Here is a 16,255-nt window from a genome sequence, read left to right as displayed (position 1 = left end):
GGGAGGGGATTATTTATGAGAAGTGATATTATGGTATTATTCTGTCAATTCTGTTTGTGGGAGTTCAACCTTTATGTGGTCTGTTGATGGCTGCCTCTACAGCAGTAAAAAAAAGTTGTTCACAGTTCGATACAGATGGTATTCCAATGCACAAAAGACCTCAGGTTCCTTACAGAGGACAGCAACGTTTTTGAGAGTGTTTCTTCTTGTAAGTCTTGTATTGCACACAGATTCAGTTGAGAATTCAAGTCCAAATAGATTTTTTTTATGAATGATAAACGTATTTCTTACATTAAATATTGAAGCTTTTGCATGATCTATGAGTGTGTCCTGCATGTGCTATTGAAACAGGAATCTCAGATATGACTTATCGAACAGCTGGTTCTTTTGTTAGTTAATAGCTCTTATTTCTTATCAAAGCCTGGCACGACCATAATTTGAAACTTGGCAGTGGTATATAAAGCTTATTTTTGCCCTGATTACAAGATGAATCATCTGTGTTTTAATCAATTTTACCAAAAGATAAATTTAGCTTTTAAAAATGCTCATGTTAGAATAGTATTGGTCTATAAGGCATTTGCAGATAACGCATTTAAGTAACGTGCTATAGCCAGAGGCTGTCTTTGTTTATCTTAACATGTAGCTACATTTTATACATCAAAGAGAAAATGCTTGCTAATGTTTTGCTGGCTTTGCTGCATGTTAATGTAACAGGTCAGCTGTCATCCCATTATACATTTGAATTAAGTGCATTATTTGTTTAATTGTTTTTTTCTTTTTAAGTCGGCTTAACCTCCCAGTGACAGGTAAATGACACATTAGCATTTGGCTTTGAAAGCAATAGGGGGTTGAGTAACGCTGCTGCAGCGCCTCGGGCCGAGTAATGCAGACGTAAGCAAACTGCATCGCACACTGGCATCAGATCAAACCCAACAGGAATTGGGTCTGAATTTGGTTTTGAATTCACATTTGCTGATACAAAGTAAATCAGAAGATATTTGATGGTTTATTATATAGTTATGAGGAGCGGGATTTACAACTATGATATTTACATGTAATTTTCTGCCAGTATATTATCCCTTTACGATGCAACATAATGCAATACAGTGCAACATTTGAAATACAGGCTATAAACAATGAATACGGAACACTTTATAATAATACTGTATATTGTGCCCTATTTTATGGATTTTTGTGTGGGTTTGGCAAGGAGATAATTAGATTTAGGTTAATTTGGTCTTTCAGTCTACTTAAACATCTTTATTACACCCAGATCCTGGACATTGCTAAGTAAAATGGATGAGACATTAAACTCTGTTTGGAAATCTATATGGTTCAATATAAAATGAAAATCTGTATATGCTTATATTTTTAATTTCAGTTCCTTATTGGAGAGCTGTTTTATTTTATTTTCATTTTTTTGAGGTTTTACGTTTGTGTAATCCTGTTACCAAAATTTGGTATATATATATATATATACAGTATATATATATATATTCAATACAATATAAAATGTAGTCTTTTTATTTATTTTGTTTATTTATTAACTGACTTTTTCCCATAAATGTACACTACAATTTAAAGGTTTAAAATCAACTGTTTTAATCACCTAAGTTAAAATAAAAATGTTCAAAGCTCTATTTATTTATTTATAAATTTAGCTAATTGTAGTGAAAGGGTGAATTAAGACAAAATTGTCAAAAAATAATTTCCATAGTTACTTTTTATGTTTTTACTAGTATTACACAATGTGAAAAATATATATAAGTAGTGAATAAGTGACTCAAACTTGTGAATGGTAGTGTATTTTTAATAGATCGCTGCTGTCTAAAAACTTGTATCTCCATATTTTCTGTTTTTATTTTTTGACATAAATCATTATTACTAGTCCCCTTTTATGTTTGTCTCTAGGTTTTGCAAATATCTAACCACTAAAAAGTATTAAAAGTGCTTGTTAACTTTGACAACACATTATAAATCATTTAAAAAGTACAGTGTTTTTTCCATTTTCTTGAAAAACAGCTAATTTGGACATCCAAGTTTTTAGAAGGACAGCGGCAATATTTGCATTTGTTGAATTATGTTAATTGTTTATTTCTTGCAGCTGCTTAGGAAACATGATTAAATGATTGAGTTTTTAAAAAAATCACATTTTTGTACTAAGTCAGTTTTACGTTAGCTAGTTTGTCTAACATATCTAAAGAAGCTTTAGTCATCGGAAGTGTCCTGTCTTTGTGGAAAAGGTAAACTGTAAAACGTTGCTGTAGTTTTGAGCAGTTTTGCCAGTAACTTACTGTAGATTTAATTTACAATTTTGTTTTAAACATAATATACATAATATTTTCTTTTATAAAACAAGACTGAATATCTTAGGTCTCTTTTCTTGTCATGTAAATGTATCATCATTTAAGAAGTTTTAAAAGGATCCCTGGGTATAGAGTGATGTATGGCTTAATATATGAACAATGGCATTGACTTTATAATTGTGAAATTAAAAAAAAGTGTAACTGTCACAGTATTCATAAACTTTGAAAAAATATTTTTACTTGGAGGCTGCCATTTTTTTGCGTCAGAATCCGTGATGTCAAATGGTTGCGAACTAAACCTGTTCTCTTTCGCAACAGAGAAGCACACACGTTTTCCATATATAACAGTAAAATATGACACGTAAAACATAAGATCAGATATACAAACACACACGGACAGTAGGTGGCGGTATGTCCTCTTGACACAAGCCAGCCTGCCAGCCATAAAAGAAGAACACGTTCAGTATTAGACGTCTGTTCAAGGTGAGCGTTCGTTAAATCATAGCTTTAAACTACCGCCTTTGAGACATTTAAGACTATTTAAGACTATCAGCATCCACCATAATCGTATACTTTATACATTATGAGAATATACTGATAAACACAATAATAATGCTTGCGGTTTGGTTATTTATTCTGTATTAGAGCACACGTGAATATTAGCCCCCGTCAGCTAATGACCGAGGGAGAGAAGACAATAACGTTAGGTTACTGATGTTGATAAATCAACATCAAAAAGTTAAAATCTGGATAAAATGCATTGTATAATGGCTAAAACATCGTGTATATGATAAATTCAAAATGATTTTGGTTATTAATATGCATATTTGTGTTGTTTCTGACAAACAATATTAAAATGTAGGAAAATACACCAAATAGCATCTTATTTTCTTTCTTTCTTCTTTTAGCATTATATAAAAGGAGGAGCGACAACAGTAAAGGACGAGAGAGAACCAGGCCTGGACTTTACGTTATGTTTTATTATGTGTGACCGGCAGTCGACCGTGAGGGAGCTGCCGGCATTTTACTTTCGTTTTGTTTATTTTATTAAAGTTTTGTTGTTCAACGTTCGCCGGTTCCCTCCTCCTTCTTTCTTGCTGTGAACATTGTTACACACACACACACACACACACACACACATATATATATATACATATATATACAGTATGTATATATTTATTATCCTATAGAACCTTATATTTACTAAAGAACTGATTAGTGTGTCGGTGTTTGGTTTGGCTGCCTAGCTGTGCATGCAACCAGTTTACGTCATCGAAAAAGAACATGGCGGCCTCCTTAGGTTAAAATGAGTATTACATTTAGGTTTTTTTTAAGAAGTGAAAATATTTGATGTGTTTCTAACGACAAATGCTAGTAGTGTAAGGCTATTACAACGCATTAAGCCATACATCTCTCTATACACCGGGTTCCCTTTAAATATTCTTACTAGAAAACAAAACAAAAATGCTTAGGAAGAATGTCAGTGTTGCTGTGCTAATGCTAGTAATGAGACCATATTGCTTGCAAAAATCATAGTGCTTTAATTTTGATTACAGTAAAGTTGAACTCAAATTAAAAACATTACGAATATGAAAACATTAAGTAGTAATCAAATCTACAGTAAGACACTCGCAAACCTGCTGCAAAATTACAGCAAAGTTTTACAATGTAGGTACTAATTAATGGACAATGTAGCTATGTAGCATTAGCAAGAGGTATACTTCATATCGTTCTTTTGCTCCTCAACGTCCTCAGTCTCTCCGAAGGCCATGGCGAGGTGAGCTGTAATTCTATTTTAAATTGGCTGTAAGTGGTGTGGGGTTAGCAACAGCATGCAGCGCAGGTCTTTAAACCGCTCTCCTGGGTCGTTCTTATCTCCTGGTTTTGACTGAAGCAATTTTTCCCTTAATGTGTAACAATAATGTTTATAGCTGGAGAGAAGCGACAGAATGCGTTAACCTTGATGTCCAGAAAGGAAGGCAGAAGTTGGAAACGTAAACTTTTCCTGACTGACACTTTACAGGTTTGATTTGACATGAAAGATAAGATCAACTAAACTTTAAAAACTACATTTTTACTGTTTTAATAACTTCATAGTTAAGCTCAATACTTTATTAGTTCCTTAGTAGTTCACTTGATCATGTATTAGATCAGGCACAAGTACATGATTATATGTGCCCCCTCAAGTTAACCACATTGACATTGACATATTTCTTTACATCTTTAAAACTGCTGTAACAATCAATTTTGTAATGCAAAGGAAAGCTTTATATATGGTAGTAGCGCTTTAAATTTCCCAAAGAAAAAAACTTATGCTTTCATATAAACAATACTCAAACCCCTGAGTTGCATTTTGTTAATCACCGTGCACTTAAATCTTTTTTTTAAATACACTAATTTGTAGCCATTTGTAGTTATATTAACTGGCTTTAGGGTGAAAAAAGAGAACATTTTCATTCGTCAGTGCATTTTTGGCTCTATTTTCTTGTTTTATTTTACAGAGAACACAGAAACCATTTACAAACGTGAAAGAGAGTACACTTCTTCTTACTAAAATACATCCTTTATTCTTAGGCAAAACCCTATTTCGTCTCGTTTGTAAATCTATATTTGTCTTATTTCAATTAAACCAACAATTGACGTATCTGTCAGAAGTTATAAAACAGTCCATTCGGAAAAAATTGCATTTGATTACTGCATAAAGCCAAATATATGATACCTGCAAGGTCCGGGCATTTTTAGACCACTTCAATCTCTTTTCCTCACAAACAACCTTCAGATATTAGTATGTTGTGTTGTGCATCATCAAATACTAATATAGAACTAATGTAAAGCCGCTGATTTTTTCTCGGCTGCTTCCAGACTGCAAGAGGTACATCAGCCGTCAGGTATAGGTGTAATAAATCTACCAACACAAGTGTGATGACTTTAAACTGGAGTTCCCAGTGTATATCGGAAACTCTTACATTAAACAGCAAGCGTCGAGAATTATTTCTTGAGTTCCGTGAAAACATCAAAACTATTCTTGAACGTACTTTTTAGCCCATTTTTTCCATGTAGCTGTCCATGTATATATCATTTTCTTGACATGTGCAGATTTCAAAGAGGGGGAAGTGTGTTGTCTCGCCCCGAGAAACTTCTGTTTCCTGCTGTACGGATCATGTTTCTGATAAAAGATTAAAAGACAGACTAAAAGTGCTGGAGTTACTTTGTTGGGTCCTCATGTATTGGCATTGGAAGCATTCCAGTTGTGTTATGTATGGCACATGAGGTACAGCATGCCGTTTTACTAGCCAAAACCATGATTTTAATAGCCCTTCAAGAAATGGATACTTGGCAATAGTAAACAAACGAAACATTGAGCTTCACCGTCTACCAGCAGCCTTTGACGTTCCACCTTTTGATAAATTCATGTTTAAGTTTCAGAAAGCAGAGCCTTTTTATTCTCGTAGTAATCCTGTAGGCCGTATCTTTGACTAACCCCTCTGCCAGACTCACATCCAGATGATGGCGCAGACGACACGGTGCGCCAGATGAACAAAGGGAAATGCCTTCAGATGGTGTCTTGTTCCATCGGGTTGCTGATTCTGAATTCCGTCGGGATTTGCTCACCTCTTCATCCACTTTAGGAATATTGATTGAACTAGCCAATTTGATGCTGCTCGCACCGCATGTGTATTAATAACATCTAGGCAGCGCTAGAGGACGGTTGCTTGGCAACATGGTCATTAATTTTGAGCCATCTCATAACGTTCAAACCGAATTCAACAGTTTCTGCCGTTTCAGCTGTTGCTTCTGATTTGCAATTCTCCGGTCAGATGCCTTTGCCCCATAGTCAACATTGACAATAATGAAAACGTTGGAATTCATCTCAGTATCGTGATGGAAGAGGTCATTAATTTGTTAATTTAGCATAATTTTTAAATCAGGTATTTAAATTGAAAGTTTTGTTAAATTAGTTTCCTCTCTCTTGCACCGCTGAAAGGTATTCATGGGGTGGGGGGGGGGGGATGATGGTGTTATTGCCATGCCCCCCTAATTGCACTCTGTGGTGCCACACAAAATCTTATGCTGCTTTTAAAGATAGTCTTTGAAATGGCAGATCTGTTAAAGGTTATCATGGCTTCCGCATTCATAATTCATTTTGAGGGTCATCGCCCGAATGATAGCAGATAGCCTAATTAACAGACTGCTTTGAATATCAATTGAGGCCTGACCAAAAACATCTACACAGAGATCATTATACAGCTTGAATAATGCTTATTTGGACTGAATCTGACATTTCACCGGTCTACATTTGCATGTTTATTCAAAAAACATTCATGTTTTTGAGTTCCTTTGAAGTTAGAGAGCTGGTTTGACTGTTGTGGAAATGTTAGTTCAGTGAATTTACACATTGGGTAGGTGAATATTACGAACAGTTTATTCTTATTGTTTACTGTTTAAAAAGGAAGTTAGGCCTGCACATAAAGGCTAATTCACACTGAACTCCAAAAACATGTTTGTAAAACATCATTGATCAATATCAATGAAAATGTAGAATGTTGGTGTTTGTTGGTGTTTGTTGGCGTTTGTTGGTGTTAGTTGGCATTTGTTGGATCGGTATAGTTAGGTATAGTTTACCGAAAATGAAAATTGTGTCATCCCTCAAGTTTTTTCAAACTTTTTTTTTGTTCTGTTCAACGCAAAGAAAAATATTCGGAAGAATGTTAGAAATTTTCAGTTATGGGACATCGTCCACTACCATAGTAGAAAAAAATATGTGTTTTTGTTCTGTTGAACACAAAATTAGATATTTTTAAGAATTTAGGAAAACTCAGTTCTGGGACACCTTTGACTACTTATAATTTATTTTAATGATGTTACGGAACAGAAAATTGCTGAAATTCTTCCAAATATCTTTCTCTATGTTCATCAGAACAAATACATTTATTTATAAGGTATTTATAAGGTATGAAATAACATGAGGGTGAGTAAATGATGACACAATTTTCATTTTTGGGTGAATTATCCCTTTAAAGTGCCTGATTGACTTTGTTTAGGTGTCATGAACCATGTTTTGCTACTTGCTGCGTCTCATCCCAGAAAACACTTGATTTGACAATAATTTGAGTAACAACAGACGCGAGCGTCGCGCCGCAAAAACGACAAATCCCTTCTTCTTAATGGGTTTGTCTTGTCGCTTTGCGCCGCATCCAGTGTGGACCAAATTTAAAATTATAACGGGTTCTAATTTTTTTTTACGTGCCGTGTCATATCCGGTGTAGACAGGGTGTAACAATTTACATTATGGTTCTGTTTGTTTTGAAAATATAAAAAACTTTTTAAAATTCTTTCTAACATAAAACAGTACTTCCATGGAATTTATTAATCCAGTTTTAGTATTTCCTTTTTTTTCAGGGACTCTTTATGTTAACATTAGTTAATGCACAAAGAACTTATATTATGAACAAACTGAACAATTGTTTTTGTATTGTTGCCTAGTTATTTCAATCAGTTATATATTCCATTCTCCCTAAAGAGAAATACCAGAAATTTGATGGTGGTTAATCTGATATAAATGTATTTTGTTAACATTTAGTAGTGTGCTAAAGTAGCATATGCGTAGATGACCTCAGAGTTAACTTTAAATCTGATTCCAAGTGGTAGAATATGGCGTCTTAAACCTCTCTGCATTGCATAATCCTGCACTCTCAAACATTTTGACCATTAGAGCATCTTTTTGCAGACGTTTAGCTGTTTCAGTCTTGCTGTTCATATTTAATAGAATACTGTCCGTGTTTAAACAGTGCAACAGCCTGCAGTCTCACTGCTGAGAGAGAGAGAGAGAGAGAGAGAGAGAGAGAGAGAGAGAGAGAGAGAGATGGGACATGTGTTGTCATCCACGGCGAGAGTTTTCTTCTGACACTGACACACAGGAACCAGCTGTGTGCTGTCTGGCAGATCGGACCTAAGGGAGATGGCCGCCACCACTGCAAAATCTTTAATTACTCGCTAACAAGAGCAGCCGTCCTCATCTCAACCCAAGTACATTTCACCAGCTCACCATGACAGGGAAAGATAATCCATTTTTGAGGGCATCGGCCACAGAAACAGTCAAACAGAAGGCAACAGGGGCATTCAGACATATAGTGCATCTCACGAAGCCTGACTTTCAAGCGACGGCTTAAAGGCTAGTACACACTGCAGCGTATGCAGGCCGAGAACCGCTCCGAGGAAATAAAGAGACCAAAAGGAAAAAAACATCTGCCCGTTATATACATGTAACAAACTCAATAAAAGGGAAGGAAGGAGGCGGGAACCGGAGAACATTCCGACATTTTTAATCAAAATAAATAAACAATAAATCAGCAGTAAAAAGGCCGGCAGCCACCTCATGGTCGACTGCCGGCCACACAAACATAAACAAACTTATGTCCGGGCCCGGTCCTCTCTCGCCGTTTCCTCCTGTCGCTCGGCCTTTTATGCTTCCGATCTCCTCCATGGGAGATACGAGATACGCCACTGGCCTCTCTTCCTCCTCCCACGGCTCTCGTCCCGCCTCCCTCGTCACAATACAGTTCACTTTAATTTATATATTAATGGGCTAGTTTACTTGAACCATAATAATAGACCGACGTGGAAGAAAAAACGACTATAATAATTTCACATTTTCTGGGATCAGTTCAGACTTAAAGGTTCAATGTGTAATTTTTTGGAGGATCGTGTTTCGTAAAAACATTAGCTCCTTCGGCAAAAGAATAGAAAGCTTGACTACATCTTAGTTCTGTGTCAGCCACTGTAGTGCTTCGAAAGGGAGGGGGAGGGGGGAGTGAGCCTTTGGTTGCAATTCACAACCTCACCGTTAGATGCCACTTCATTTCATACACTGGACCTTTAAATACTTTACAGAAGCCCAGAAAACAAAGCTGTAGTTGCTACTGAAGGTCTGGGAACTTTGGCTGATTTCATTGGCCAAGTGGGCATATGACTGACAGGTAAAGCAAACAGTCAAGTTTGGGTTGTGTGCCGCATCATGTTTAGAGGCGTGGAAATGTCCTCACAGTAACAACGTTTATGAGTTTATTCTGTGATCTTCGCATACTTTTAGGAATGAAGCGTTTATTCGATCGTGAGACATTCTTATTACAACCGATGTGAACACAACAGCTTACTTCTTTGATCAGACGGCTTCGTGATGTTTTCAGGTGGAACGATAAAGAATATGACACATACATCTCCCGGAAAATCCTGTCAAATTCAACCTATCAGATGACGACTTAGAACATGCTGAAGTGTTTCCAGAAAAGTGTGCCTTATGCATCAGACGTTTAGCCAATGGTCCTTGGGCGTCGTGACGTCTAAGGCTGAGACTACTATAGTAGATACTCAAGGATATCTAGTTTTCTCGTTTACATAACAATAATGTTTCTCAGAAAAAAAGGTACAAAATTAGAGCCACTAACCCTTTGGGAGACCAGAAAAACAGCCAGCCAGCCAGCTAGCCAACATCAGATTACGGTTTCTAATATTGCGACTTCTCTGAAAGTATCTAACAGGCCCCCTCACTGTCTGTTTCTCTCTTATGATGTTAACTGCCTGTCATTAACATATTGCATCACACGTGTCGAGTGGGTCAGTGAGAACATCCACATTATCTTTCAACACCTGTGGTTTGATGATTCAGAGAGCGTGATCCTGGACGAATTTGTTCATTTCCTTTCTGAAGTCACACTGTGAGATGATTGAATAAGAGATTCATTCAGAGACTCAAATGATTTATGCAAGCAATATAATAGAGAAGCCGAGTTCTTGTTTTACGTAAGTTTTATGTAAGCTCCTTTGTTGTAATCAGTTTTATTTTAAAGGGACTATTCACCCCAAAATAATAATTCCTTCATTTACTTACCCTCGCGTTGTTTCGAATCTACAGTATATAAATGCTTGTAACCAAACAATTCTTGTCAACCATTGACTACCATAGTAGGAAAAACTTGAAGAAAAAAAAAAAAAAAAAAAATTAAAATTTTAGGAAGAAAAAACCAAAAAAATAAAGGGAATTCGTTCTATAGAATAGCAGTGAAGGAATATGGGAGTTACATGCAACTTCGTTCTGAACTTTGCTTTCAAATCGTTCCAGGCTACAGGGACCGGCATCCCGCCACATGGCTTTAGTAAGGCTGAACAGGTTTAATCACTGGGAGTTTCGGACCTGTCTTTAGAAAAGCTTTTTTTGTGGAGAAACACAGTCTTTACATTTACATTTACAGTATGCATTTGGCAGAGGCTTTTATTTGTTTCGGACTATGTGCAATCCCCTGGGATCGAACCCATGACCTTGGCGTCTATATTTAGAGGCATTTAAGGGTGCTTCAAGAGGTTTCCTGGAACCTTCATCTCCAAACCTCACTCAAGGCCAACAACAGCGTGTTTAACTTCACACTTTCAGCCTCCTTGATTTGTTAATTACTTTTGCCTGTTCCTCTGGTGTGGTATTGCAGGACATGACATGGCAATATTATAGAAGTAACATCTTTTTTTGTGTGTGTATTTTTGCAGACGGGAAGAAAAGAAAAAGGAGACCTGCTGAATTCAGCTATCGACAAGATGACCAAGAAGACACGTGATCTCCGCAGACAGGTAACATCTATATCTGCTGAGTTTCTTGAAGATCAGACTAAGACAAGAATGTGCATTGAATGGTGTGTGAATATATACTCAATTTATAGTTTTTTATTCAAATTTATCACATTTTAGACTCTATGGAAATAGTTGAGAATAAGAAAAATCCAAATATGGGTAGATGACAAATATACTGTACATAAAAATAAGAATTGAGGGAAAAAAAACTTACAATGAAGATTGTCTTAATATTATAAATATAAATATTATTATTAATAATATAATATGATAATATATTAATAATATACATATAAATATAAAAAGATGTTTACTAAATTTTCCTGTCACACCAAATGATACATGTACGGTATATTTGTCAACTACCCATATACATACATTTTTTAAATCACGAAAAATCACAAAGTTAAAAAGGTCCTGCAAAACACTGAACGACCCAATAAAACAATCTGCTGTATTTGTACTAAGTGCTTGAAAGAAAAGTTCTCTCTGAGAGGCTGCCGGTGTTAAAAAACACCTCCTGGTATTTCGGACACAGTGAGACATAACCATGAGAGGATGAAACACCAGCTTCTCTCCAAGTCAAGAAGCACAGGTTCATCCTCTTGACTCCAGCAATCAGCTCGTTTTTCTCTCTCCGTCACCATGACAATGGAGGAGAGTTTTGAATCAGAGTTGAAGCATGAAGGGTTTGGACAGAGGTGCATTGACTTAGACTGCCATTATCAGTCTAGAAACGTTGTTTTTTTATTTCAGTAAATGTCAGTAGGGATTGAGGATTATATCACACTATTATGCAGGAGTGTTACATGACAGTTATGTCAAAGTAAGTAAGTGTTCCTTTGTGTGGCTAAAGTTATTTGCACGGTCTCTTTCTGCTTAGTTTCTCTAGTTTCGTCATATGGGTTACTTACAGAAACGTGTTTAACACATGAGGTTTCTTGAGAAACAGCTAAACTGTTAAACGTGTTCAACTTTGCATCTATTGTACATTTAAAGGGACAGTTCACCCAAAATAAAAATTCTGTCATGTAGGCTATTCATGTATCAGGCATTTACCCACTTTTATAACCATACTTTGACCATGTGGTAACACTTTATTTGACGGGGTGTTCATAAGACTGACATGACACCTTCATAATCAGGACATGACAAATGTCATGAATATGAAGGAGATTTTATGCATGTTTATGACAACTGTCATTAAGTGTCATTCGCTCATTTATGTGATTTTTAATGCAAAGATGACATTGTTTGAGATGTCTTTGTTATGACAACTTGACATAAAGCTATACATCATAATCTGTCAGTGTCTTTGTCAGGACAACTTGACATTACCAAGACAACATAACCTGTCATAAACATGACATAGCAGAATAATAATCAAATTTAAGAAACTACGTAGCTTTATGGATTAACATTACATAAAACTGTCATGTGGTTGGTTTTGACATTGGCTGTCATGAGGCCATTACAGTCACATTCACATTTACGCATTTGGCAGACGCTTTATCCAAAGCGACTTAAATTGCATTATACTATACATTTGTATCAGAGTACATGCAATCCCTGGGATCGAACCCATGACCTTGGTGTTGCTAGCGCCATGCTCTAACCACTGAACTACTAATAATTTTCACTTTTTTCAATTAAACATGTCATTAAAATGTCATTAAGTGTTAATAGTCTGTTAAATGGTTTTATAACAGCGACATTAATGTTTTTCTTGACCTCAACTAGTGGTACAAATTGAACCTGTCATTAAAAAACTTAAGTGTTAACACAGTCATTAAAGGCATAGTTCACGCAAAAATAAAAATTCTGTCATCATTTACTCACCTTCGAGTTGTTCCAAATCTGTATAAATTTCTTTGTTCTGATGAACACAGAGAAAGATATTTGGAAGAATGCTTATACCCAAACAGATCTTGCCCCCCATTGAAAAAATACTTTATCATTTTTTTTTTGTTCTGTTGAACACAAAAAAAAGACATTTTGAAGAATGTAGGCCAGCAAACAGTTCTTGGGCACTTTTGACTGCCATTGTGTTTTTTCATGGGTTCGATCCCAGGGATTGCACGTACTCTGATACAAATGTATAGTATAATGCAAAGCACTCGCTTTGGATAAAAGCATCTGCCAAATGCATAAATATAAATGTGACTGTAATGGCCTCATGACAGCCAATGTCAAAACCAACCACATGACAGTTTTATGTAATGTTAATCCATAAAGCTACGTAGTTTCTTAAGTTTGATTATTATTCTGCTATGTCATGTTTATGACAGGTTATGTTGTCTTGGTAATGTCAAGTTGTCCTGACAAAGACACTGAGATTATGATGTATTGCTTTATGTCAAGTTGTCATAACAAAGACATCTCAAACAATGTCATCTTTGCATTAAAAAATACATAAATGAGCAAATGACACTTAATGACAGCTGTCATAAACATGCATAAAATCTCCTTCGTATTCATGACATATGTCATGTCATGATTATAAAGGTGTCTTGTCAGTCTTATGAACACCCCGTCAAATAAAGTGTTACCGACTATGTAATTACTGTACATCATACCGTACTGCACTGCTGTCTTTTCACTTTACTGTTAGCATTTTTTTGCATCTTCATAATGTTTACACTTATAATATTACATCTCAGCATCTGCCTCTGGCACACAATATTCCAGAGACTTTCATGTTGCCCAAACATAATATTTACACTACAGCAAAATGAGTGCAGTGTCTTTATTTTGTCTTAAGGGGGTCGCACACCAGACTCAAAAGCCATTAATGTGGTAGAATGGAGAGTTTTTCTGTATTAATGTGCTGTTTTTCCATTATTCCCAAACAGATAAATGGGTCTTGCATCTTATGGTGAAGTCAGTTTGTACATGAAAGATGATTTTAGTCAAATAAAATATAATTTAATGTTAAATTATGCAAGTGGCACGCTGTGTCGCTGTAGGACTTATAGCGGAGCGCCGCCGCAAGGCCCCGAATGGTGGCACTGGTGTGTGTACACTCATAGAAAACAATATGTTTATTTTGACAAACGCTTCTGAGTCCGGTGTGCAAACCCCCTTTATTTTGTTTTTAGATTTTTTTTTCTTTCTTTTGGCTTCTTTTAATATAAAAAAAGTGAAGTGAAGTGAAGTGAAGTGAAGTGAAAGTGAAAAGTAATCATAACACAATGCTAACACAATTTTGTTAATTTAATATTATATAATTAATATAATTTTATATCATTTTAATATTATTTCAATTTTTATTTTGCATTATTACATTATATTGTTATTGAATTATATTTTTTAAAGGGGTCATATGGAGCGAACACGTGTTTTTCTGTGTCTTTGGTGTGTTATAAGTTGCCCATGCATGTATTAAACACGTAAAATTGCAAAAATTAAAGTGTTGGAACAAAAGATGCATTCTATCTAAAAGCGAATGCTCACCCAGACCTGCCTGAAACGCCTCGTGTAACCACACCCCAACAAATCCACGTCAGTTCATGGTATGATTTGACTTAAGGGGGTCGCACACCGGACGCAGAAGCGCCGAGCCACGCAGCATAGCGCTATTGTTTGTAAAAATGAACATATTGTTTTCTATGAGTGTACACACACCGGCGACTGGTGGCGGCGCTCCACTACAACTCAGGATGCTGTTCTGTGCAGCGCCACACACTTAAATGAGATGTTATTTGACTGAAATCATCTTTAATGTACACACTGACTTCCCCATAAGCTGCTAGATTCATTTATCTGTTTGGGAATAATGGAAAAACAGCACATTAATACAGAAAACCTCTTGATTCTATCAAGTTAATAAAAGTTGTCCTAGACGCGACGCTGCGCGGCTCGGCGCTTCCGCCTCCGGTGTGCGACCCCCTTAAGACCGCCCAAAATGCATACGCAAGTCAGTACTGTCAGTACAATTGCTTTGGAACCTGATGTTCCAAATATGGTAAGAGGTGTTACATTACCGTCACACGCTTGGATCAATCACTACGCACTGGTTAACTGGCCAATCATAGAACATCTCGCTTTTCAGAGCGATGAGTTTTGTTAAAAATCCGGGTACAAACAAGCACGGTATGTGGAAAATACAGCGTTTTTGAACCTTAAATCGTGTATACACATTGCATTACATCTAAAACAAACGATAATATTAGTTTTAGCCGTGTCATATGACTCCTTTAATAATAGCCTATTATAAGTATATGTATTATTAAATATTAGAATGTATACACCAAACTCACAAAAACGCTTTCATTGGCCTGTGCTAAAACTCAAAAACCTATATGAAAATGAAATGGGTTTGAACTGACAGAATTTTTATTTCTGGGTAAGTTATCGTTACTTTGGTAAGCTCACATCCAAAATCATACACCCGTTGCATGAATGAAGTAAAGCGCTCCTGAATCAAACCGTCAGTGCACGGACGTGAGAACCTTGTGCAGTAAAGTTTTGTTCACACGTGAGCCGAAGAAAACATCTGAATCACTGACAGAGGTGGAGAGAAGGACAACGCGATTCTTGTTATATATGTCCCTTGTCAGCGAACATACAATCCCCAGTGATCTTCTCATTTGAGGTTCCTTCACGTGCCTGGAAACATTTGTGAGCGTCTTTCAATGCATGTCACACCAACCCGCGCAGTCCCCTGCTGAACAAGACACGACGCTCACAACTGATATGAAGCACCCCGCTATGAGGAACATTTTATTTGCTGCGAGTTTGCTTTTTCATAGCTCAAAGGACTTCATTTTGTTTCGTTTAGTTGTTGCATTTAGTATCAATCTTTGCCTAGATGTTTACGAGAAATCCTTACAAGAAATAGAAATAGACATGCAATAAACTATAGAGCTGTAAAAATAAAATGAGTAGCATTGCATCGATAAATTGTTCCTGGCTTAACTTGAGTTTGCATACAAATCTCGAACTTTTGTTTGCTGGCCATGTTCTACATCTAGTCTCATTGCTGTCTGAGAGAAACATCTGAGGTCTCATTTGTGATTTGGCTGACTACAGAGACGCACAAACACACATGCTAGTACACGCATTCTGCCTCCCCGAGAAAGAACCCTCTTCACCTCCCATCACAATAAATCCACAGAGAGGGCGACTAATGTGGAATGGTTGTTCGCTTTGAACGACCTGCTTTAATTACACACTCCGAGTTCAGGAGTGTGTTCGCTTCTGTATAAATCAGCCGGCACGGAGGTTATATACCAATGCGTTCACACAAACCGTAGCTAGCGCACAAACATTTACGATTTACCCTCCGCCCGGTTTGCAGGATCTTTCATAATTGGAAAACATCTTTTAAA

The 16,255-nt window shown here is 36.4% G+C and overlaps 1 protein-coding gene across 1 annotated transcript in view; it reads left to right on the top strand.

Annotated features, from left to right (window-relative positions):
- ctnna2 (catenin (cadherin-associated protein), alpha 2) overlaps positions 1-16,255 on the top strand; it is a 436,402-nt gene that overhangs the window by 320,600 nt on the left and 99,547 nt on the right. The window contains exon 8 of the mRNA XM_057332819.1: positions 10,845-10,925. Coding sequence (XP_057188802.1) covers positions 10,845-10,925 — 81 coding nt within the window. The remainder of the gene's footprint in view (positions 1-10,844; positions 10,926-16,255) is intronic.

Source organism: Triplophysa rosa, linkage group LG4 (genome assembly GCF_024868665.1).
Source record: "Triplophysa rosa linkage group LG4, Trosa_1v2, whole genome shotgun sequence".
Lineage (NCBI taxonomy): Eukaryota > Metazoa > Chordata > Actinopteri > Cypriniformes > Nemacheilidae > Triplophysa > Triplophysa rosa.
The sequence above is the reverse complement of the archived record's forward strand: the minus strand, read 5'-3'. Positions and strand labels throughout refer to the sequence as shown.